Source organism: Brachionichthys hirsutus, chromosome 18, assembly GCF_040956055.1.
Source record: "Brachionichthys hirsutus isolate HB-005 chromosome 18, CSIRO-AGI_Bhir_v1, whole genome shotgun sequence".
Taxonomy (NCBI): domain Eukaryota; kingdom Metazoa; phylum Chordata; class Actinopteri; order Lophiiformes; family Brachionichthyidae; genus Brachionichthys; species Brachionichthys hirsutus.
Genome location: NC_090914.1, coordinates 7,958,407 through 7,984,129, shown reverse-complemented (window position 1 = coordinate 7,984,129; position 25,723 = coordinate 7,958,407). Strand labels below are relative to the sequence as shown.

The following is a 25,723-nucleotide window of genomic DNA, read 5'->3' as shown; positions in this document are numbered from 1 at the left end:
GTGCATATTAATGCTCTGTCTTCTGTTGTGAGGACGGGTAATTAGGTAGAGAGTGAATGATTCCCTAACCACTGTTCTGTCTCCCAACCTTCTGTCCCCCCTGTGCTAATTTATATCCAAGAGGGAGAGTTCCCCCCCCCCCCCCTTTCCTCTCTCATAAGGTCATTGTAAGCATCCTCTGCAGCGTCACACACTCATTGGAATTCATTTTCAAATAATCTAATTGTTTGCTTTTATAGATTTTAAACGGCAAACTGGCAAAGTCAGGCAGGACAGTGATGGATGGATGGAAGTGAAAGCTAACGGAAGCATTAAGTAGAAGCTCTGTTGGAGTTCAGGTCCTTGCAGCCGCTGGAATTAATGCTGACACTCAAACCATCAGCTGTGTTAAATAAATAACATCAGTATAAACAGCGTATCTTTCACTTCGTCTTATATGAAGGATCATTCAGCAGTGTTCATCAGATGCTTTTCAATTATTATTACTCTTTACCTTTGTTTATTGGGCCAAAATACCTTTCTGTTATCCGTCTGTTTTCTCAGATTCTAACTGTTGATGCACTAAATGAAATTTAAATGCGATCCTCTGTGCAGCAGGTGGATCAGATTCTTATTGTGTGACTGCTGCTGGTTAAATATGTTGGCATGACGTGAACGTACTGCACCCAGGAGAACCCCAGTTTGGGCTTTACGTAAGTGGAAACCTTCCAGTAACTTATTGTAAATGTGGAACCCGACTGATAAAAAACACAGTTATCAAGCCTCACCTATTTATATCGCACTCACATTTGTATTATATGAGATAATATTCTGTCCCGTATTTTTTAACTTTGGAGTCTTCGGCGTCGGTGTTGCTTTTGTCCGGTTTTGATGTCGCCAAAGGTCGGAAAGAAAAACAAAAGTTCCCGAAGCTTTTTAGTGTTTTTGAAACAGATATGTTTTCCCAGATATTTAAAGCAATTTAAGTCTCTTTAAAGTTAACTGGGAATAGATTTAGCAATTACGCAGTAATCACGCTCATTTTAGAGAGTAATCCATTTAAAACCTAACAGATGTCTGTTCCGACGGGGGAATCGCGATGGTCCCATTCCAACAATGAGGCTGTAATGTTGTTGAAATGCTCAGGTGCAAGGCTGAAGTGTGGAAGAATTGTTTTTTTTTCTTCCCTTAAGTATCCACATGTTGACAGTTGACCATTTAATGGCCCACTTAATTGCCACGGCTCTTTCGTCCCTGACCGTCATCGTACCTCAATAAATGCTACATTTCTTTTCTTACCCTGCTTTACTTCAAACGATTATTCCTTCACTTTTGTGACTTTAACTTTACGGTGGAAGAAACTCATCTGTGTGATGCCTTTGAGCCCTGCGGATGAGAATTAGCTGTTCTCCAGTTTAAAACGGGCTTCTGGAGAACTCGGTATGACGTCTTTGGTGCGGTAAGTCACCATAAACTCACAAAACTATGCCAGTGGTTAAAATACTTTTGTTATTATATGGTCACAGACTTAGACTCCAGACAGAAATCAGTGTTTCCTTTGGCTTACATTACATGTCAAGCGGTTATTTTATAGTTTATAGTTTATAGCTGCGTGACACTGTAAAAAGATTACATTGCGACATTTTTCTTTTGTGATACATTTGGTAATAAAAAAAAAATAAGTCAGCAGATGACACGAATGTCTCTCTTTGAAAATCTTTATTGAATTTAAATATTTTTCGGAGCATTATTTTTTTTGTGTGGACAATTTAAAATTTAAAGCAGGCCACCGTTCACATGCACGACGCGTAAACCATGACTTGGTTTTAGCTTTCCAATGGTGTATAAAATCATGCAAGCAAACCATTCCAGTGTTCCCGTTTGTATCGAACAACAAAAAGTTGTCACATGTTTGAGCTAATTTGGCTTTCTTGACAAGGAACGTCTTACACAGTGAGCATGCAGCATACACACATTGCAATGTCAGTGCTGAAGCAATATAATGCACAGGCCTAGTTATAGAGTTTATAGGTCTGTGTGGACTCAATGTTTAAATACAGATTCAGCTTCTCTCTTTTTTGTTATTTTTGTATTTACATTTTTTTTACACACTGGTCTCAGGTGACGTGTAACGAAATGCCCTTTAAATGTACCAATCAAGTGCACTGAGAGCATAATAATGAGACACAAACCTACCGTTTAAACTGTGTATCTGATGCATTCGAGTGAATGGCTGTATGTATCGTCCAATTAGAATCATAGCCGCAGCGCTTTAAATATCTTTAACACTTTAGAAGTTGCAGCTTTCGCCGTGAATCCCTGCTGGAGCTGCCTATTTTCCTGCCTCTCCTCTCTGTCAGATATTGGACACTGACTGGGGCTGGAGATGAATGGAAGTTACAGTAACCCATGGAACCGGCCAACTCCTGTGAGTCTCAGCTTCCTGTAGTGAAAGTTTTCCATTTTCAAAGCCCATCAGTTGCAGTGGGAGCCCCCCAGAACAGCTCATACGGCAGCTCTGACAGTCGAGCAGGAAAGCTTTCTGCAATCAATGTATCTACACCACTTACTAAAAACAATGGCCAACCCCAAGGAGACATCCACCGGACCAAGGACAGCAATTGTGAATTCTGGGTTATTGGCCTTACAGCAGATCCGCACAAATCCTTGCTTAAGTGTCGTTCATCTCTTTTCCAGTTTGGCTTTGAGGGAGCATTCTTCCCTTACAACTGCACTTCAATTAAGAACAATTTCGTTTTCAGCACCGGCGCAAAAGAGGATGGAGGATGGGTGAAAGGAAAAAAGAAAGAGCAGGCTATATTTTTCTTATCTCTCATAGGTCCGCCCACTTTTTCCTCGCTCGCCATGCCATCAAGGCGGGAATCCTTTGTCAGAGGTGTTCATCTGGAACAACTTTGCCACACTTGTTTTCATGTTCTTTTAGATTACAGGGCAGCTGGCCCCAGCTTTGAAGCGCCCCCCTCTTCCTTTGTCTCTGTGCAATGCACTCTGGTAATTAACTTTGTCCTTCTTTTATTTGTTCCAGTCACTCGGAGTCCACTCTTCTGAGCATCTTCTCCCTGGAGTACCAGGTTAGAAGTTTTCTTCTTTTGTGAGCCCTGACAGATGCCTAATTGAATGATGAATGTCCCTTTATTTCTTTGTAATTGAACTGCCAGGTCTCTGATTGGTTTGGAAAATGCCCCCTCCCCACACACCCACCCACCCTCCTCCTCCTCACGCTCACGTTGTGGGCCCTTGCATGCATGCCTGCCTGCCTGCCTGCCTGAGCCTCAGTGGATCTCTGCCAAGCCTTCCCATCCATCTGTCTAATAACATCTAGCCCCTGCTTATTTGGTGGACCTGTAATAAATTATGCTAAACCATTATTATTCTGACAATAATAATTTCCCCGTGTAGTGCGGCTGCGTGTGCTAAATGTTTGCTGACTCGCACTGTCACTGCTGCTTTCCATGGCTGACAGCCGATGATGATAAATGGCCACCGCTGCCAGTGGCAGAAGGCAGCACAGGCAGAAAATGGAGTCATTTATCATCCCCCTGACAGGTGTCAGTCACACTGCCTGTCTCAGTGGAATTACTTTTTTGTGTGTGTGTGCGCGCGTGTGTGTAGTGGTTTTTAAATAAGTTGTTCTTAACCAATGTTCTTCATCTTTTATCCCCTGTCTTCCTCCCGGGTTCAGCGACGATGGCAATTGAATGGCATGGAAATGCCGGGGTGCAGAGTAAGGTCATTGTTTGATCGAAAAAGGGGAAATGAGTACACGGTTTGAGCGAGGAGGGGCTCGGTGGCGATGGGGGTACTTTGGCCCTCAGCAAACTTATTGAAATTAAATTACTCTGACCCAATGTCTCTTGTGCTTGTTGATGTGGAATAAAGCACGAAAGGGGCACTGAGGGTGGATTTTATTCCAGGGGACTGGAGAAATGGAAATCCCCCCCCCCTTTTATTTCAATGTATATTAATATAATGAAAATAATAATAATATGTGTTCTTTTTTTTATAGAAACGAACCAAAAGAACATTCTACAGACACCATAAACCAGACTTTATTGAACGCTACTACCAAAGGTACTACTTTTTGTATTATATACAGCTCCATGTTTATCTTCCTCTCATCTCTATCACTGTCTTTTCTTCTGTCTCTCAATCTTGTCTGCTCTCTTTGTCTTCCTCGCTCCGTCCCTTCCTCAGTCAGTGAGTAGGTGGGCCACCATGACAGATATAATCTCCTCCAAACAAATCACCACCCTCAGGATTCATTCCAGACCTCCACTTGCACCTGCTAAGCTGTTCTCCATGTCAAATTGAAAGCAGAAAAATAAATAAAGAACCAGCCACTGGGCATTTCCCCTCATGATAGGATTATTACCTGTAATTCAATAAATAAAGATAAAAATAGAAAACAGGCTGCACATGGAATGCCCCTTTGAATATCGCAATTAGCCCTTATCTCGCTCATTAGGCTATTGTTCTGGGGAAAACATGGTTGGATAATGCATTTATAATCCACTTACAACAACAAGCCTCCGAGATGAACTGGGAAAGATCTGGGGGGGAGCGGCCGTTTTGACTGGCGAGGGGGAAAAAGGCTTTTTGGGCGGCAGGAGTTAACTAACTATCATGCTCGTCTGGCTTGAAGGAAATTTGAAGCCCTTTTAAGCAGCGCTGTTTTAACCACATTGAGCTTGCCATATGCCACCAAGGGCAAATTCATCAGGGACATTAGCATGTCTTGGCTAGCCCAGTTTGCTCCCCTGTACCCCTTCTGTCTGCCTCTGAGGGCCATGCTATTTTTTTTTCTTTCACTGCTGTTGTTGTTCTTTGTTATAATAAAGGTATCTGAATGACGCCAAGGGGCATCCCAGTGCTCCTATCCTGCTGGAGTTGGCCATTGAGGTAATGACACAAGCTTTTATTTGTCTTAAACAAAATAAAACCTTCTTCACTGATGCATACCCCCCCCCCCCCTCTTGTCTGTTAGTCATTATAAAGATTGGTTAAATGGTCCGCTCCATTATCAATTATTGAATATAATTATCTCCCGCCTCCATTAAGCAGATGTGAAAATACTTTTTATGTTTTATTATGTCATTTTCCAAATTGCATTTCAGGCCGAGTCGCCAGAAACTGTGGACAGGTGAGGGTTAGGGTCACTGGTTAATTCTACTCTTCGTCACATCATCAAGTGTTTTCTTTAGGGAGGTCCTCCGCTTGATGTAGCAAATTCCTGCAATTATCATGTATGTGAACTCAAATCTGAGTCGCTCAGGTGGTGCTGGCTTGAGCGCTTTAAGAGTTAAAAGTGTTTGCATGACGGAGTTTCTGCAAAAGCAACTAATGTGTCTGAATAACTATAGAATGAATGCTTAACCTGTGAGATTATTAAGATGGTTTCCACAGCACAACAAGATTCGGTTATTTCTACTTGATTCTGAACTATCTAATGCCATTTGAAGACATCGTTTGTCTTGCAGTTTCTTCTTATTTTAATTCTTAGCATAGGTGTAACCTTTTAAGACGTAGTACATACTTATTTGAGGGTTTCTCCGATCACATGCGTCAGCGACACCTCAAAGCTAACTACCATTATTCATTCTCCATTTAATTGACATATGATTTTTTTTTTCCTCCAAAGGATTCAATTTTGCTCAAAGATAACTGTCTATGAACCATTTAACTGTCATTTTAATATGCTACTTAACATTTAAACCAAGCACTCATGGTCTCCCGGACCGCTAATTGATGCAGTTCCATCCCTTTATGAGACAATATATCTCCAACAGAGGGAAATTATTAACAATGCGCTATTTCTTTTGCCTCCAGACGTCTTCCATGAACGAAGGTTTTAGGCTCAGTATTTTTAGTTTAGTTTTTTTTTTTGCAGGCTTCATATGTGCAAAGGTTGCTCAAGCATACAAGGTTGAGAGGGACGTACAATTGCACTGCATGTGACACCCATTAGCTTCGGAGGCTAACAAAAGCAGAGTTTTACTGAACAGTTACTGTTTTCTCCATGACTTCAAGGTTCTGTGAATCTTAGTCACATGTGCATCTCATGAAACACTCCGGTCTGACTTGAGCGGGGAGATGGACTCATGATTAATCTGAAAATTAGGGAGAAGCAAGTACCTGAACTAATCAGGTGGCCTTTATTCGGGCTGGGCCAACGTTGGTAATGTTGCCATTTTTCATGTGTCAGCCGCTGTGCAGGTTACCAGGAATCTGATGCGCTCTCATTATCCAGAGGTGTGAATAAAGAGCATGCCAATGAGCTGAGGACTGTGTCTGGATTGAGAATAGAGAGGAAGGCTATTACAGCTATACGCTGCAAAATCTGTGAAGGCATAGACTTGACGTTCACCAGTATTATGTAAGTTATCACAGAAATTATGTGTGCGTGTATAAATATATTGTGCTGATAGGAGCGTGGTCAAAAAGACACCTAGCGCCCCCCCGAAGCAGAAATCTAGCACACCCCTCAAGGTGTCTTTGATGAGAGCGGCCGCCGTAGGTGCTGTCCTTCCTATTAGCGACTGTATTCCCACAGCCCCACTGGTGTGTCCTGTTGGTATCTCCAGCCTTACCTCAGTGATCATGCTATGATTAACGCCGCCGTCCTAAGCATGGCATGTGCTGCTAGTTCGTGTGTGATAAAACTATAGGAAAGGTTATTTTTACGAAGCAAGGCTTTCAAAGAGATTCCTGTGACTGGGGTCAAGGTGTGGAAATACAATAATATAAGTTTGAGCCATTATAATCATTATCTGTGGCACCAGCTGAAGGGAGAATGTCTCTGTAGTTTCAACGCAGTAACTCTTGGGGTTCTTTGAAATGCATTTGCGCTTCCAACTGGACAGATGGGGGATATAATAATTCCACGATACCAATGTTTTGAAGTGCCATCAGCTGGTCAGTGACTTCATTGCCTGTTTTCAGTAAGATCATTTCTCGTTATTCTATTTTGCAGGTGGATCTCTCTCCTGCGCTGATGGCTCGTCTCATCCTGGACCGGTACCTTCAAGACCAGGAGGGTGGAATGCGTGAGTAACACTCCTCCATCACCGTCTCTGCCCTCTTCATCGTTCCACCCATCAGTTTCATTTGTAGCACCCTTTCATTCTGAGTCCCAGTTTCAACTCTAGCTGCTGTTTAGCTTTTTGTTTTTTTTTAAACCTGTCAAAGCCCATCGAGAGACGGACCACATTTAGTAGAAGCTGCATCCCAAGGCACATGACGAGCAATTAAGGGTTGGGATGGCCGCCCACCTCTCAACTGCGCAGTGGATCAATGCTAGCTCACCTCATCAGTGTTATTTATAACACCCCTGATTTCTTTCCTCACCCTCCCTCATCTCCCTGTGCATCCATCTATCCCCGGACCTTGTCTCGTTCACCATCCCTCCTGGAGTCCTGTGAAGGAAAAGAGTTAAGGAAAATTGCGGCAGAAAAAGCAAGCCATCCTGAAGAAATAGTGATGGACATGACACGACTGCAAAAAAAAATATTTTTTCATTTTCACAATTATATTTATTATAAATTCCTTCACAATTCTCAGTTACACCTTTTCACATAGGTCATTCTCTCTTGGGATCTCTCACCATCCCATACACACCGCTCCTGAGGACAAGGTGTGTGTTCATGTAGCAGTCAGTGTCAAAAAGACGTGCTTCAAATTTAATCAAGAAAGAGATTAAAGTGGATGTGTGTTATTTTCAAATTTGCCACAGCACAGCCATTTATCAATGTCAAAGATGTGATTGCATTGGACCCACTGTTATCCACTGCCTGTCAAAATACAAATCTGAGCAGCTTGTAGAACAGAGCATTCATCCAGGAGACGCATTCCGTCTCTCATAATAGCACGCTGCATCCTTCTGTCTCCATGCAGTGAAAACATGCTTGATTGTTGCTCAGAATGCATTGATAACAGATGAAAGTTCCTGAATGATTGTTGCCTAACTTGAAAACGGTGGCATAAAAACAGCATATCTCATTGTTTTCGGGCTTACAAATCACGTAACGGCCGCAGGTCTTTCGGCAGACTGTGGCTTCACCAGGGCTGAAACAATTCCTCTAATAATTTCAGTGACTGGATAACTAAAAATCGATGAGGCAGATTATTTGTATTAATGATTTTTTTCCCTCTATAGCGGTGACCGGATCCTATCTGACTTTCCAGCTGTAAAGTAAAGTTTGTCTGAGGAGGATTTCTGTTTCGACAGAGCTCCTCTGACCTGTTTGGCCTTTTTAGATGAATTCCTGCCGGCATATTCTGCACGGTCAAATGCTCAAATCTCCCAGTGTTTATATCGGCCTGTAGTATTATGCTGCATTATGAAACAATACCAGGCTACCATAATTGTCTTTGCTAGCAATTAGCTAACAGGTTGCTCCAGCCGTTTTGTCAGGTATATCCGTCATGCCGCCCCTCCAGCAGCGCTCCAGTGGGAATGTGTGCATTATGTGTGTGTTTTCCGGACTCCTGGGGGAGGGTGGGCAGGCGCGTTGCAAAGATCAATAGACTTCTATATAAGGGACATTACCCCCAACTGGGTGATTGGCTTGCCTTTGCTTATAGTACTATCGTTTTTATTTCCCTCCTCTTTCCCGTTGCATTTAAGAGACACAGGAACGGGGCCTTTGGGACTGTGGAATATATGTACAATCAGTAGTGCTGGATCAATACGGAGTTTTCAATTGTTTTCTGTCCCTTCCTTGTTTTCTTTTGCGTCGCTGTTGTAACAACTACACCCACACACACAATAGCTGCACAATCCACCACACCTCAAAAGGACAATGCCATCAACACGCTGCCTCCCGCCGCTCCTTGCAGCAAAAGCATTGGAGGGAGCATCAGTCAAGCAGAATGGAGGACTATCTGGTGACACTTGCAAATCAATCAATACATTCAAAGCAGCTTCGTCACATATTGAAAAGAATATCAACATCCATAATGTCGCTTGTCTCCTGAAAACAGACCGTAGGGGCAGCAATATTTTTTTATTGAAAACTCATCTGATTTTCCTGAAACAAAATAAAGATTATTATTATTAATTATTATTATTATCACGGCAGAATTTGAGGTATTAGCTGTACTGTGGGGAAATTTGAAATACTTTTTCTTTCTTTGATTTTGGCAGAGATGACGCTTGACATGCACAGACATAAAGTGGATTAAACCCTCATCATGTGTGCGAACTAAAAGTTCCAGTCCACTGTTAAGTTCTCTAAAGGGCACAATTGCATTGCGAAGAGCAGTATTGTCATTCTCTGTATCAGTAAATACCTTTTACATGTAAATTGGGGGGGGCCTTCCGCTCCTCCTTTTCCACCTCTGCCATCTTTTCATCTTCCGATCTATTCCTTCTTCTGACAGGAGTTGATGCCGCTCTAGATTTAGACGTACTTTTTTGAGGAGGCAATTTTGCTAGCTCTTTGACCTTTTCCATTTTCCCAAGGCCCAGCTCCAGATTAGATTGCTGCTCTGTGTTTTGTAACTATGTGATTCCACCCGCCTTTAAGATTTATCGTCACATTCCTTTACAGAAGCCGTGTACGCGAGGTTATAAATGTCCCGTGTTTGATGTTATAAGAATGTTAGCGTCTCCCATGATCCTTTGGTTCCTTGACAGAATTCATAATAACACCGGGGATTTGCAGATCAAATGTGTTGATAACTGGATATTGTATTATGTTCCATCCAGTAAAAGATCTCGGGTTCCTCCTCTATGATTCCTCCTCTCTTGCCTGTAAGTACATCTCTTTTCTCTCTCTCTCTCTCTCTCTTGTCCACCTCTCCACTGTTGGCTTTTTATATATTGTCAAATAATGAGAGCAAGGCTACTTCACGAGCAAGAAGGGAGGAGATAAAAAGGCAGAATGACTGTTTGTGTGTGTGTGTGTGTGTGTGTGTCTGCATGCATGCATGCACGCAAGGGGTGGGTGCAAGGGAGGTAAGTAGCATCGTGGCACTTCACTTGACAAGTATACTAATTACGCCTTTTCAGCAGAGAAGCTCCAGTCAGCTTCTGCCACAGTCTAAAGGCCTGCCGTAGGTAGCAGAGCCGAAAGCAGAGCCTCCCCGGATCTACTATTACTACTGCTAGACATGCGCATGCGTACATATACACACACACACATGCATAGTCTCATCTCACTGCTATCAGGGAGAATCAGGTGGAAGCAGATCAGTTCTGCCCCAGTAACCTCTTCAGGGACCGGGCTCCCCTTGCATGGGAGATACCACCTTGTATCAACGAGCACCAACACACACCACATATATTTAAAGAAAAACACATTTTTTTTCCTCTGATCTGTATCTTCTTTCTTTCTCTCCCACATTTTTTTTTCAATACAGGAGGATAAATTTAAAAGGAGTAAATTGGAAAATCAAATGAGGGCTTTAGGCAGCCTGCAGAGATTTGCAGAGCTGTCGGCCAGCGTCACAGAGCCTCATCAATCATGTCCCACAAGTAGTCAATTCCTCTAGTATCTGTAAATGTTTTCAGATATTAGCCAATTTATATGCTCCGAGATTCATCATGGAAAATCAGCTTTAGCGGCGCACATTATCAGGACCTGTCTCTCCCTTGCTCGATGAAGTTTGATGAACGAGCACCCCTCCACAGCTCAGTGACTGGTGCGTGGGGGGGAGTGTGAAGGGGGTGTGGGTATGTAGAGGAAATATGTAATCCCCCCCCTTCATGCATGGGTGGGGAGGGGGAGTGGGTTTTTTAATTAATAAACAAACTTGCAGAGGAGCTCATCAGAGTCAGGGCCAGTAACAATCGTCATCCGTTATTGTTTAATACGGCCCTCCCTCAACAAATGCTGCTATCTAATGAGGTATACACACATTTTTTTGCATTAGCGATAATGACTTTTTCACCCCAGTGTGGAAAGGAAGAGTATTTACAAATGACACAAGTAAGCAATGAAAACTAAAGCCAAGCGCTGTTGTTCCTACCTTGCCTTCTATGGTTCATCGTGTTTTTGGGTTCCATAGGAAAACAGGCTCGTGATTTGTTTACACTGCTTGTTTTCTTTCTATCGAATCCCAACGGAGGCTTAGCGTTTCCTATCTATTATTCTCTTCTCTCTTCTTTCTCTTCAGATGTTGACTGTGTGATACGGTGCCTTAGTCAGAATTTATGCCAACATGGGACAATTACTGTAAATTTGGTGAATGTTTACAAGGTGCAAAGTCGAGCTGCAGGGCTTTGTTCTCTGTGTCTGTTGTTCTTCGGATTATGGTTTTTATTTTCCTGCACATGTTTTATGTGCACGTCTTTGTGTGCCTTGAGATCGTGTGTTTAAAGAGCATTTTGTACGTGTGTGTGTGTGTGCAGAGTGGCGCTCACGGTGTCAGAGGAGTGTTGCCATGCGAGGCGGGGGCGTCTTTAATAAATGTATGCTGATGTTGGAGACTGCAATGATGCGAGGGATGCAAGGGCTCTGTTGTTATTTACTGCTGTGTTTGTGCACAGCAGCGAATCCAGGCCCTGCAAATGGCATTACAGCCTGTGATGAATGAGCATTAGGGTAAACTCATTTTAAAAGCATCCTGATTTATTAGTGGCCTGGCCTTCCATTTTCATCAGGTCAATGCTTGGCTGAAATTCCACAATGTCAGCCAAGGTCACCTCTTTATGGCTATTTTTAACCCCACGGCCTCAAAAAGAGCAGCAGCAACGGATGCCGTCACTTATTATTGCCATCTACCAAAAAATATCAAAGGTCTGGAGAGACGAGGAGAGCGAGAGGGTGAAACTTAGTCCTCGAAGTGTGTTATGAGACCAAAATGTGGTGGTGGTCAACCTCCAATTATGAGTGCTGGTAAGACAAGAGCTTTAATGGCTGCCGTTTGCCTTCAGGGAGGTTTATTACACACTACTGTTTTGCAGAAGCAGCGTCAAATCTATAAAACGACCATTAGGAAGAGGGGGGAAAATCAATCAAAATGCCATTAAAGTGGAATAAGTTGCCAATATTGCTGATGTGGTTGTGGGTCCTTTGATTTTCCTTCAGATTATTAGGCACAGTCGAGTAGTGACTTTGTTAAGGGAAACCAGTGTTGTTGGGGAGTAATATGTCTCCTGGCTTCATAAAGTTTGCTGCCTCATATTTCCCGCTTTATTGATTATCCATTATCATTTGTCATGAGGTGTCCTAACTCAAGGGGAAAATATAATGCTCTTTCTTCAACACGCCTCGCACTGCACAGGAGCACGGTATGGATCTGCGTGTGAAGGTACCAATCTCTGAGAAAAATGAGCAAAGAAATAAAGCACAGCTCTGTGCCTTGCAGCTCTAAAGAAGGGAATGTGGGCTTATGGGCTGGGATGGGCTGAGGGGGTGTACTGAGGCTGGGGGGGGGCAGAGACAGAGGGAAAAAAATAAAATAGAGGTGGCAGAGGAAGATTGAGACAAAGAAAGAGAGGAGGGAGTCCTGAATGGGCTTTGTTCCTCTCCACCCTCTATCCCACCATAAGGTAGATGAGGGATCACAGCCCTGTTTGCCCCCCTGTGATCGTTTTCCCAAGGAGTCATGTCTGCTGAAGAAATGCAAAGGAGAATATCGGATGGAAAAAAAGGATCTTAGAAGGATTTTAGAATTCTTGTTAAATTTCTTTCTATTAAAAAAATAGTCATTTCTTTTTTAACCGCTCATTTTTCTTTTATTTTTCACCCTCCTCGTTTTATGATCGTTTTTATATATCTTGAAATAATCGGGGTTTTTTTTTTACATACTTTGCACAGCACCATAGAAATGTCTGCGCTGTGTTGGTGCACCCCACCCATGCTTGGTGTATGAATAGAAACATTGCTTGCGTTATCTGTAATGCTGGAAGTCTGTCAGGACCATGTATCACTAAAATGGCTCGCCTCGACCGTTTCGTCACACAGTGATACAATCCATTTAATCCGAATCTTTTTTAAGAAATGATTTAAGGAACTTTTGCTGTTTCAGTGCCGGCGATTCAATCCAGCAGGCTTTCCTTTCTGATTTATAATGTTAGCAGAGCAAGAATGGGGAAGAGAGATGCAGAATAGCCAGCATTCATAACACAGATAAACTACATGGGGCTCCTGTGCTCTGGACTGAAACATCTATCTAGAGAGGATCTGTGCAGACACCAAGCAGCCATCTAATAGACTGGTAGGAAATACTGCGCTAACAGTTGCCTGGTGAATTACAGCATGTCAAGCCTGTTCTTTGTCTGTATTTGTCACTGTTTGCTCTCCGTTCGATAGAGCAATTAGAATGTTTTTTTTTTTTTTTACTGCATTTATTGATTAGGCTAGCTGGCTGTGCTCGATGCAAATTGTAAACTAATATTCATGCTATTTTTGACTTGCTTTTATATGTTCATCAGCCGCTAAAACCACACTCAGCAGCATGCTAAAGGAACCATCTTTAATACCGGACCAGATTTTGGCGAACAACGTCTACCAAGTAAGTGTTTTATTTATTTTTTATTTCAGTTGAAATGTCTGACTGTATGTACAGTACAATGGATTTTTAAGCTTAAGTCTTAAGCTTGCTGACTCACAGACGGCCTCATCCACTCGCATTTGATGGCGAGGTCACGTGAGAGCCGGCGGTCGTGCCTGCCGATCCGCGTGCATCTCTTGTGTTTTCAGCACGCAGACTTTCTTCCCATGCCTCCCCTTCCATCCACCCGGTTCTATGCCATAATATTTCTTCCCTCTCTTTTCAGTGCACAATAAATGACTGCTGTTATGGACCGATGGTAGACTGCATCAAACAGTATCCTATCCCATAAAATGTTAAGCCTGAAATTGACGAGGAGCTATTGAAGGGGATGAGATGTGTCTGGCTTCACCTGACATAAAAGTTCTGCTTCACAGAGGAAGCGTTTCATCCTGCCTGCCACCCAACTACCAGTGATACACGGGGGCTGGGAGGTGATGGAGGGAAGAGGAGGAGGAGGAGGAGGAGGAGGAGAGGCTCGGCTGATCTAAATGCATCTGCTCGCAGTTGATCAGACCCAATGGTCTGTGATATAAGAAAAAATAGCATTCATAGGCCTCGCGGTGGTTGATGTGTTCTTGTCTCTGATGTTTAACCCAGATGCTTTATATTTTACATTGATTACAAAAATAAATATATTAGCCTGCAGATTGTTTAAAACATTTTTACGATGATTTCTTCGCTACGGATCCTTCTTGAGAGTACACCAGCCCACCTTGGACTATTCGTGGTGTTTGCATTTAGAGTTTGATTTAGTTTATTTTTCTTAACTCAGTTGTACTCCGCGTTGTGTTCTCCTTCCCTGTTTTGACCAAACAAATCCCTCCCCTTATCGAGCTTTGGGCTCGGCCTTAACTATATTATGGGCAAGCAGCTGGGTAGCAGACCAACCATTTCCTGGGGGAGGAGAATTATTTGAAAGGGTGTACATGTGCGTGTCTGTATGTCATTGTGGCTGCCCAAGCTTTCATGTATGCGGTGGGGCTGTGTCGCTCTCTTCATACCCATTCAACCCTGTCCCATCCTGCCCCCCCCCCCCCTCTTTTTTTTTTTACTTTTCTTTGGCTGTCCTCTCATCATTGTCAACTTAGAGTCAACCACTCCACAAAGGAGAGTTCATAACAACCGCCCACCACTAAGAGCTCCATCCTCACTTGAGAGCAAGAGCGAAATGTGTTAATCAAAGTCTATAGTAAGCTTCAAGTTCATGTAGAGAATGGTGTAATTATAGAAAGAACCCTTCTCTCTCTAGCGAGTTTGGCATATACGACACGCAGAAGAGATTGCACAATCATACCAACGCATCTTTGGTATCGCCCTATGAAGACTTAAAAGCTTGAATCTCCCTGTAATTTGGTAGAAAACACATTTTTCCAACTGACTTTGGCGATCAATAAAAGAGCGTCAAAAATCTATTGTCTTGCGTCCGGCCTCTGTAAAGGCAGGCTTTCTTTCTGTGGCGTCAAGCGCAGCTGATATGCTGATGCAGAATGACACTTATTCTAAAAGCATTTTTTTTTTTTCTCCATCAAGGATTTTAGAGGAATGAGTTTTGCATTCTGCCAAATTGGCATTTGTTTCATCTTCCTCATTAAGATAATGCTCTTGTAAGATTTGTTGTGAAAGCAGATTATGGTCGAACGGAAAACTCTTGATTGTGCTTTTGCTTTGCAAAAGTAAGTAGTAAGATAATAATGAGAACATGCAGACCGTTAACTTTAACATACATGTGTACAGATCACATATTAACTTTTCACACAGCTGCATGATTATGTTGTTAACACAGCAAACACTTTTTTTTTTTTTTACATTTTATGTTTATTTTGCATCTGTACGTTGGAGTCCTTGACCCGATTCTTAGCGCTGTTGGACAAGAGCATGAGGTGTTGCTGTGTGACAAGTTGAAGGAGAAGAACCTGTCCTTTCTAGGTAAGCGATCTTAAAGGCGTAGCATCTTTCTTTAGATCGGTAAAGAAGGCTTGAGCATGGCGGATGCAGCGGATTTTATCTGCCATTGCCTTGACAACAAGGAGCTGTTATCAGACATCCTTGCCTTCTTTGTTACCAGCTGTACGGATATTTTGGGAACAAAAGCGTCTTTGGTTTGTTCTGATGTTTCATTGTTGGAATGTTTGGTCCACTCTTATTATTTTTCATGAAATAAATGAATGCAGGATGCTTTACTTCAGCTGATATCGTCTTTATTGGGATGTTAGACTTCACATACTCCACATATGGTTATGCTTTCAGCTTTTAACCAGTTAGTTGTTGCAACCATTGTCCCTTTAATATCTTCCGCTTTCCTCCCACAATATGAAATCCAGATAGGATGTCCAGGTGTTAAATTGAAGAAATTTTTTAACCCTTCCTTCCTGACATCACCCCCCACCCCATCACCATACCCTAGGTCAAATGAGTGATGAAGGGTAAAAGTCATTCCCTCTGCCATTAAGACCACATCATTTATTTGAACCTGGAGTGCTGACCTTTCCTCGGAGCTGTAGAGAACTGTTCTAAAACTGTCAGGGTTCTGGGGACATTAGGGCCACTGATGCAGCCTCGGCCCATCTGATAAATGAATTGGAAATAAGCTACCCAACCGCAGGGATGGCCCATTAATTTTAATCAAAGGTGATGTTAAAAGGCGATCGGAGCCACATGACAATGTCAACAGCCGAGTCGGCATGAATAGAAGAGAGTCTCCCACCCCAGCATGCACACATCAACACCCACGTTACCACACCCATGATGCCCCTTTGAACCGCAGGCCCGTGGCAGCCTCACTGACCTCCCTCAACTCACTTCCTCCCCCTTTGGCGGATGCCACCTCCTCAACACCACTGATATTGCCACCCTCAATCTCTCTTCAATTCCCTTCCATGCCCCATTAGTTGAGCTTGGCTGGAGACAAAGAGGCAGGCCCTTGGAACTGAATGACCTGGTCAGCCTGAGATTTAATGGAGAAATCAGGTGTTGTAGGGATAATGGCCGAAGCGCACCAGAAGTCAAGGACAATGGCTGTGGCCTGTGCATGCAGAGTCTATAACCCCAACCCTGTCCTCTTGCAGTATTTTCTCTTAATAATGCTCAGCAAACTGCAGTGCAGCTCTGTAACTGGGCTTAGGTTTTAGTGCAATGATAGGTAAATATGTGGCACAAGTAGTTACTGGCTTTGCTAACACCAAAGGTTTTTTTTTCTCAGCACCTTGATGAAGGCTGTTGGGTTTGGTGCCTGTGGTTAATTTAATGCAAAATATTAGACTCAAATATTAAATTCCTGTTTTTTTATGTCCTGTAGATGAAAACCAACTGAGAGCTATGGGCTATGACAAAACACCTGACATCATCCTGGAGGTTCCCATTGGTTAGTATTTGCATTGCAAATGTCAAACTTTGTTTTTAACTGCCTGTCAACCTTCACTACTTGTTTCAAAGACAATTACGCATCTGTCAGATTGCTGTCATGTTAATGTCATGATCTCAAGAAAAGAAAGAGAAAAGGCAAATGTCACTTGTCCCCTCTGGATCTTGCTCGCAAGGCATTCTTAGCACTGTGTTTGTTGTGTTTCTGAGAAGCCGTGGACGGACACATTGTGCACTGGATCGAGAGCAAAGCCTCGTTTGGAGACGATCACAGCCATCGCACCTATCTCAACGAGCAGTTCTGGAGTTACTGGAATAGGTGAGTGGAACATTTTGAAAAGGAGACCATTTCCAGTCGGCTGAAGTTCCATTCCATTTCAGCTACTGTAGATACAGGTAGCAGTGCATTTGCAAGGCACCATCTTGTAACGTTAATGAATGAAGACAGGATCCAGAATCTGCATCCATGCCCTGATCTGCCTTTAAAAAAAACTAATATTCCTCCACTCCACTCCTACTCAAATTCTAAAAAATCCATCGACAACCGTTTTGAAATATCTTGCCGACAAACAAACGTGGGGGGTCACACAACCTCTTTGAGCTCTCATTGGCGGAGGTAATGACCCATATAATGTTGTAATTTCTATTTTCCTAATTTGTGCAAATTCTCCTTTTTGACCACTAACCACAATCAGCCTTTCTCGGAATTACAAAGGCATCTCATATCTGTCTAACAACACTAACCGCTTCCTCTCAAGCATACAACCATAGTAACCACACACTTCCAAATGGTACATCTGTACATCACACTGCTTCCACATTCAGTGTGTGCGCGTGTGTGTGTGTGTGTGTGTGTGCGCGTGCGTGTGGTAAACAGATGGGATGATTCTTAGTTGATCTTTGTTTTTGAGGCACACATTGAAAGAAGAATAGGGGTTGCTCACACATGAGCCTCATATATCCCTGCCTCCCCTGGCATGAGTTTCCAGTCACCAAGTTCAAAACTTGCCGAGACTGCCCGAATTGGCCTCGCTCCGGCCCCTCTTTAGCCGTAGCAGCCAGCTGACATGTTGTGACATGGGTCTGGACGGCCAGGAGGCCCCCGACCCACGGCACAGCCGGGGGGGGCTCTGCTTTGGGTTACTTATTACACATATACAGTACCTGATCACAATGAGATTCATCAATATTAAGAAATAGAAACTGTTTATCTGGAATGGATGGTGTTGTATTAATTTAAAACATTATTTTTTTTCTGCCTATTAGGGGTTGCATTGAATTCCCATTTTCAATTTTTTAATTTTTTCTAACTCTTTCAAGATCAGGATTTCTAAGGAGCCTTTGTTATTCTACATTTAGCATTTTGGCCTTTTAATAAAATGATGTAACCAGTTATTTTAAAGCACAAAACACTAATCTTGCCTTCAAAATGACGTCTGATCTCACTCAGATGCTACCAGCAGTTTGATTTTGATTTTATTTGTTGATTGATTTTTCTAGAGATAGGGTCAGGGTCATAATCAGTGGTGTGTTTAATCTTCTCAGTGCAGTGTAGTTATAGTTGGGAATGCTTTTTTTCCCTTTTGATTGGCATCAGGAACTAAAAGTCACTGAGGTATAAATTAAAGAAGAACCAATATATGATAGTGAATGTCTTTGTAGGCTTCATTAAATGTTGCAAAGATGGTTGGTGACAAGATAAGACTTTGCTCCAGAACATTGCTAAACCACGTTTGTTGGGAAATGATTGCTGTCGTAGTCACTCAAACCTCTAATAACGTGCTAGGAGCCCGTTTGATGAGCACCACAGACGACATGACACGGAGATCGGATGTCTCCAGGAATATTTTATTGTGTTTTCTTTCATTGGGTTGATGAAAGTGACATTAATCTGTCTTTGGTCTTCTTCTTTAGTATTGGCGACACAATAGGTCAAAATATTGGAAGAGTAACGGCCTGATTGGACAGTTGGGGTGAGTCTGGACCTCACTTATTTGCCCATGGGTATCTTTCATTGATATTCACTGGGGCGGCCATGTCCGAGCGTATTAAGGAGCTGACAAAGTAGACCCCGTCATGTCAACTGGCAGCCCAGTCAGATAAACACTTTTGTGTCCAAAAGGAAAACATGTCAGTGTGTTCAGACCCTACCTTTCCCAGCACACTCGTTATTTTTAATTGACATTTACTGCTGACATTTGAAAATGTGCCTCATCTTTCTCTTATTGTTAGTTCTCATGCGCTGTGCACGTGCACACCCGTGCCTCAGACAATAAGGCGTGTTTGTGTCTCCTGCAAAGGGAAGGCAGCGAATTTAGGGTCAGCTCTTTTAGAATCACAAAAACATAAGACGGCAAAGAAATTTGGGGTGGGGGGGGAGTGATGGGGTGACATCATTCCCCTTTCACTTATCGTTAGCACAATTCTGTCTATGGGATGTGTCCCAGAGGGGCTGGTGTTTGGGACGTTTGTCCATTCCTTCATTCCTCAAACTTCAGTGATTGCCTCAAAACCATTTGGGTTTTCTTTCTGACTGCTCTTGGAATCGCCACAGCCGAGTTTCTAATTGCTTCATTGCCCCTGATTGACTTTTGCAGTGATTTGCTTATTTTTCATGAATTCCCTCTTTGCTGTAACAGAGCTGCTTCATCCACTGCTTTTGTTAATTGCTCTTGCTTTGCCCCCCCCCCCCCCCCCCCCCCCCCCCAGGCATTGCAAACGGAGCTATAGGGACTTTGTTTTGTGTGTGTGTGTGTGTGTGTATGTGAGAAAAAACACTACTAACTTTCCCTCCAAAGCCCCCACCAACTGCATTTATCATCCAAACAATAGTGTTGCCAATCCACTAACCCCATAATGAACCCTTCTTCAGTGGAGTGAGGGGTAATGACGCTTCACCTACAATGCTCCCAAGAAAAAAAGATAAAAGGAGGGGGGGTCGAGAGGAAAACGGTCTTCTGCAGAATCAGACGGCACGCTCAGGCACGGTGCCTGGATGAGATGGCAAAGCAGCAGCTATTGGTGTCTTCCAGCCATCAATCTTAGCTGGTGGTGTTCCAGAGCCAGCGAGGCCTCTGCTCTGACTGATGTTCAGATAATTGAGTTATCAATCTCGCCCAAGTATCAGAGTTGCATAAAAATTATTCACCTGCTGCTGAATATTAAACACATAATGAGCCTCTTGTGTGTTTTAGAACAAATGGGCAAGGTTAAACAGAGCATGTAATGAAATATGGACCCTTTTGCGGTGCCATCTTAACTGCCCCTTCTTGATTATGGTTTACTTAAATCAATTAGGAATGACAAAGTTCCTTCCATAACCCGCCAAGCAGCAACTAAAGTTCTTCCTTTGCTCTTGTCCAAGGTTTATCTTGTCAAATATTTAATTCTAATAAATGGATCCCGAGCCCAGCGATTGGTCCTGCTTTGCAGAGGTGTGTATGGCGGCGTGTGCAGCCGTTATTAAAAATGGCTGCACAAGTGTTTCTACTTAAATTGGTGTAATTTTGTTGTTTGTGTTTTGTTTCCTGTTTCCCATTGTATTTATTCTCAGAGCTTCTCATTCATCTGTCAGATGATGAGGGATTTTTGTGGCGCCTAATGACCCTCCGTGCAGCGGAATCAATAGTTTAAATCAGAATACGCTGTTTACCGCGGACCAATTTTCACCAACAACACTACTAACGTGCTAAAGGAGAACATGCAGAGTTAAAATAAACACATTCAGTGCCCTTTCTGATTTTTGCTGTCTCCCTCCCCCCCATTTCACCCAACCCAGCACAATGGGCAGCCTGTGTGGAAATGACCATGAACGCCAGCGTGCCCCCTTCCAAAGTAAATCAGCTGTGAGATTCATAAACTGCAAAATGTGTCAGAGTTGAAAATGTTAGCTCTCTTAATGGCGACTTGAAAAGGTTAGATCTGATAAAAAGCTGTCAGCCGTCCACAAAAAAATGATTTATGACAATATAATGGGAGAGTATGCCTCATTTCTCCCCCGTATGAAATGGGGGTTAAGACTTTTTGGTTTGCCATTATACATCATCTGCTTTGACCAGTTGGAAAATTTGTTGAGACTCGAATGCACACACGGGCATAATATTTCATCTGACTCTTTTCTATAGTCATTCTGAAAGCCACGGCCTGTTTTTATTATGAATAATTTATGTTTTCCCTTAATTACCAACAGAATATTCTCATGCTCCAAAGGCACATCGATCTCCATTCAGATCAGGTTTTTGGTTTGTTTGTTTTAGTTTTTGATACATATGATGGAAGCAAATCTACAATTAATGAGGAAGTCATAACTCCCAAGATTCTCAGCAGACTGTTCCTACGACACGGACACACTGGCTAGCGAAAAGATAAAAGTCTGCTTTATGTGATGCTTCATATCATTTGACACAGTTGTAATTAGACATGTTTAGGTCTTTGTGAACGTCACAGCAGTTGGTAAATGCATCCTATAGATTTGACAATCCTTTTTCGACATGAAAAGCATTTTTTGGGGCTCATCTTTTATGTTGGCCTCTATTTTTTTATTTCAAATCTGTCAATTTTTAGTTGTTAATTGTTTTAACTGTTTAAAATATATCATTAAATATTTTATGCCTAAATCCTGAGATGTGCAGAAACACTTTATTTAAATTATATGATTTGAATAAAGGCAAAAATAAAAACGATTTTCTTATATTTAGAAACACTAACATGCCTTAAGAGTGTACAGTAATATAAGCCTCTGCAGCAGGGCCATCATAGAGCCATGGCAGATAGGGGATGTCACCTGGGAGAAGGTGCCTACAGGTCATGGCAGCTGCTGATCCAATGAGGCTGGACATTATAAGGCCATCCCTGAGGACGGGTACCAGCGCTTCTGGGGTGACAATGCGACACCTCAAAGACCTATGCCCTGGCATACTTTAGCCACCTTCTATCTGAGATGTCTGCAACAAACAATGGTGAAAATGGGAATAAAATGTCTGCATTAGTGGGTTTAAATAAAAAAAGATATAAAAAAATATTGATCCAACATGGAAATAGCTGCCAGAAGTTTTACATTAGTAATGTTGATGAGGTTGCATTCTGGGGTGTTAAGGTTGCGTTGTTGTTTTTTTAACGTGTGTGGGACACTAGTCGGAGCTTAATTTCCTGCTCCCCCCCCCAGTAAACTGTAAGTGCCCCCGACATTGCCATCCTCCTATTTATAGTTGAGGATACCCCATGCGGTGCACGAACGTGGCCCCTTTTTATTGTCTCTTTTGTTATGACATCCTCTCGTAGAATATTCCACAGCTCGGGAAATCCAGGATGGGGATTCCTTTAGGGTTTTGAAAGTGTTTGTTTTCGGGCACATCAACATGCAGAAGTGTAACGCTGGCCCCCAAAGCACAAGCAACTTGCAATATTAATGCCAAATGACAAGTCGACTGATGCTTTAAGAATTTCATGCTTTTAAGGATGCACATTTGGGTGCATTGTTTAAGGCGTCTGGGGTGTAATCCACAATCTCGGGTCTCCAGCAGCATTGGGATTTAGCTCTGGTTAAGCTTCCATGTCTCATATTTATTTTTGTAGCGTTGTATGTCTGCATTATCTAAATTTGTCATTTAGCATTGAGTGTGAGAGCAGCTTTGACACGGCCGCTGTGTGCATAAACGAGGAGCGGGACAGAAAGCGGTGCTCGGGCATTACATATCCCTCCTCCTGTCTGTCTGCTTGCCTGTGACACCGTGAGATGGAGGGGAAAGCCTCCAGTGAAATGAAGTGCTAGCACGTCTGCTCAAAGAATTCCTGTTTCGCTATGGAACTTTTTAAAAGATTAAAGGACATTTTTTGTCAGCTTTCACTATGCATGTCATCAAACTTGCACAGATGCTCCCCCCTGCCTCATTTTTTCATCCTTGCCCCCCCACCACCACTATTTTCTTTTCTATACTGTGGCATTCTTGGTTTTATCCCAGATGGACGTCAGCAGCATTTTTCAAATGCATAGGGAGGTAGCGCTCAAGTCCTTTTTTAAAAACTTGGTCTTACAGGAGAATTGTTGTGGTTATATGACCCCCTGAAGACATTCAGACCCACGTCCGACCCTTTTGACATACTGTTATTATTATTATTACTATTATTTCTCTGAATCTAAAATGCAGGTTTTTTTAATGCATTATCGCCGCACGTATGCATCCATTTGAGCTCAGCAGACACAACGCTACAAGACATATTTAATGCTTTCAAGGAACCTTGATTCATGAGGCCTTTTAAGTATTTCATTTCATGCACCTCCGCAGCGGATTCAAAAGCATCATATCACTGCCCAGCTCAAGGGCTTAATTGTGCCTTAACCTTTCCCGAGAGGATGACGAGGGGAGGTCAGGCATCATCGGAGGATTCTACCGGTGTCCTCCCAAGGCCTAAGCGGAGCACTGGACCATGACTCCTGTGGGCTGTCACCGGGATAAACGCAGCCAAGAAATGCACTGCAAAAATAACATGTCTTTCCTAATAGAATTGAAACAATCTGTTTTTTTGTTCTATCAACCAATATGGTCTTGAAATGTTATTTTAAGGAATGGCATTTCGTCTGGGGGAGAAGGTCTTCCACCTAATCATGCTTCACGTGGATTTCATTTTTTTTCATCTGGGCTCCCAATTTCATGACATGGAAAGTTTTCATATGATTGATTACAGCTTCTCGGGTATTTATGAATGTAAAAACACTCTTTTTCAGACTGAATAAATAGAATATTTTTTTTACCAAATGGCAGCCGAGGAAACAATGCTTCATATTTCTGCCTTTGTGTTTAAAGAGCAGCTCTGTGTGTACCAGATAATGCCGGTACACGTGGTCTGTGGAGGCCCATCAGTCACTGTGTGGAGCTGGTTGCTTGTGATAAGTGGTTCCTTATAGATAATCTAGCTTCTTTTTATAGGGCCACTGTCCCTCACGTAACCCCATTTTTATTTTTTACCACCGATGCTTTCTTTCTTTTATTTCACCTTCTTGTTTGTCCTCTCTGACATTAGAATATTTTACTTGTATTGCAATTCCCAACACGCGCCGAATGACTTTCTGTGTAAACAGTGGAGGTTTAGAACAAATAGAATGCTGGCAGAAATGCAATCCCATGTGCATTGCTCATGTGGTCACAGAGATTTTTAGCATTGAGCGCTATGCTCACTCACTTTGACCCCTTTATGTAACACAAAAATATATATATTTTAACCAATTACAAGCCCTGTGAAATTCTAAAGCAAGAGGTTTGAGTGTTTTCTCCCTGGACAGGGAGGTAAATAATGACATTTTGGAAAGCAGCAGAGTTTGAACAGTTATGCATCACCAATCACCACCTGTGTCCATGCTTCAATTGATGATGTCAGAGGTTGGAATGCTGTTTTGAATTTCCACCAATCATTCGTCACTTAGTTTAGAACATTTTTGCTTTTTCCATCTGACCAAATTTATCTCCCAGAGGAACATTGGTTCATGATTTGAATGGCTTGTTTCGATCTGTAAGACCTTTTATCTGAGTTTATCTCATGGTGGACAGTTTTGAGTGATACGCAAGAAGTAAATGAAATGCCAGATGAAGAGGTATTTGATTTGTTACTTTGCTTTGTGTGGAATTATTAATTGACTTTCACTGCATTGCCGACACAATCCCTTAAAGAGAGCGTCTGAACCTTTCCTTACCGACCTGGCATTTGTTAAAGGCCTTCATCAGGACCCCCCCCCCCCCCCCCACACACACACACACACACACACACAATCTTTGTTCCCAGGCAGCCCTCACCCACTCCCGTTTCTGGTTTGAGTTTCACATCCCGTGGCGGTCTGATTGCCTGATAGCTTAAACATCTCTGTCTGCCTATCCCTTAGTGGGAGTGTGTAATCAAAGACACATGAGGAGTCTGTGTCCAACTGGTGACCTTCTGATTTTGCTCATCAATTCTGGGGGTTAATGTACGGGGATCTATCAGGCCAACAGATTTGTCTCTGCGAGCGCTTTCAGGTCTGTAAATGATTAAGAAAAAAAATGCATTCGGCCGCTGAACCCTATTAAAACTTCTGAGGATAAATGTGCTCTTAATATGACTGCTAAGATATTCCTTCCCCTCTGTGTGCTAATAATGCTAATACATCCACCCCCCCCCCCCCCACCCCACCCCCCCAACACACATACACGTTATGTATTTTAAATGAGCACCATAAACCAAATCTTTGTGACAAGGACTTAAGGAGTTAACAGGGTAATGACATGATCCAAATTCCAACTCTGTCCGCCGTCGATGTGACGTTTCATCATAGGCGGGAAGTTGAAATGGGCGATACCCAATCCCGTTCTTCGGACTGATCCAAGATAACACAGGAGTACATTTCTGAACACGTGAAATAGAAACTCTGTGTGGAGTTTTTCAAGGCTTTGTGCCGCCTCCTTTGTACAGCCGCCGTAGAGATGTCAGAAGTCTATTCCTCATTTTGAGTGATGTATATATCAGCTGGCACATTTGCACTGGGATTCTTCTCCTCCCAGTGTTAAACCTGGAATCTGTCTCTTTAATGACGACTGTGTGTTTTTAAATGACCACTCGTATTTTCTGTAATGGGCGTCTGCGTGTCGCGGAGGTTACAAGTGAAAGGGCAGGGTAGCGCTGTCTGGAGAACGACTTCTGATAGAAAGTGCCACTTCAATTTGAGCACAGCTGCTGCTAAGGCTGGGCTGGCTCAGGGTCCGGCCCGACATGTCACATTCTCTTCTCATGCGAGTGGAGTAGATGTGAAAACTATTCATTTTAGACAGACTTTTGGCCTGGCCACTTCAGATCCTTTCTTTTTATTCATTGCTTATCTTCAACTTGTTTTGTCAAG

The 25,723-nt window shown here is 42.7% G+C and overlaps 1 protein-coding gene across 1 annotated transcript in view; it reads left to right on the top strand.

Annotated features, from left to right (window-relative positions):
* cdin1 (CDAN1 interacting nuclease 1) overlaps positions 1–25,723 on the top strand; it is a 47,774-nt gene that overhangs the window by 7,043 nt on the left and 15,008 nt on the right. The window contains exons 2-10 of the mRNA XM_068752341.1: positions 3,026–3,071; positions 4,007–4,071; positions 4,839–4,899; positions 6,971–7,043; positions 13,379–13,458; positions 13,724–13,773; positions 15,359–15,426; positions 16,796–16,861; positions 17,074–17,179. Of these exons, the coding sequence (XP_068608442.1) occupies positions 3,026–3,071; positions 4,007–4,071; positions 4,839–4,899; positions 6,971–7,043; positions 13,379–13,458; positions 13,724–13,773; positions 15,359–15,426; positions 16,796–16,861; positions 17,074–17,179 (615 nt within the window). The remainder of the gene's footprint in view (positions 1–3,025; positions 3,072–4,006; positions 4,072–4,838; positions 4,900–6,970; positions 7,044–13,378; positions 13,459–13,723; positions 13,774–15,358; positions 15,427–16,795; positions 16,862–17,073; positions 17,180–25,723) is intronic.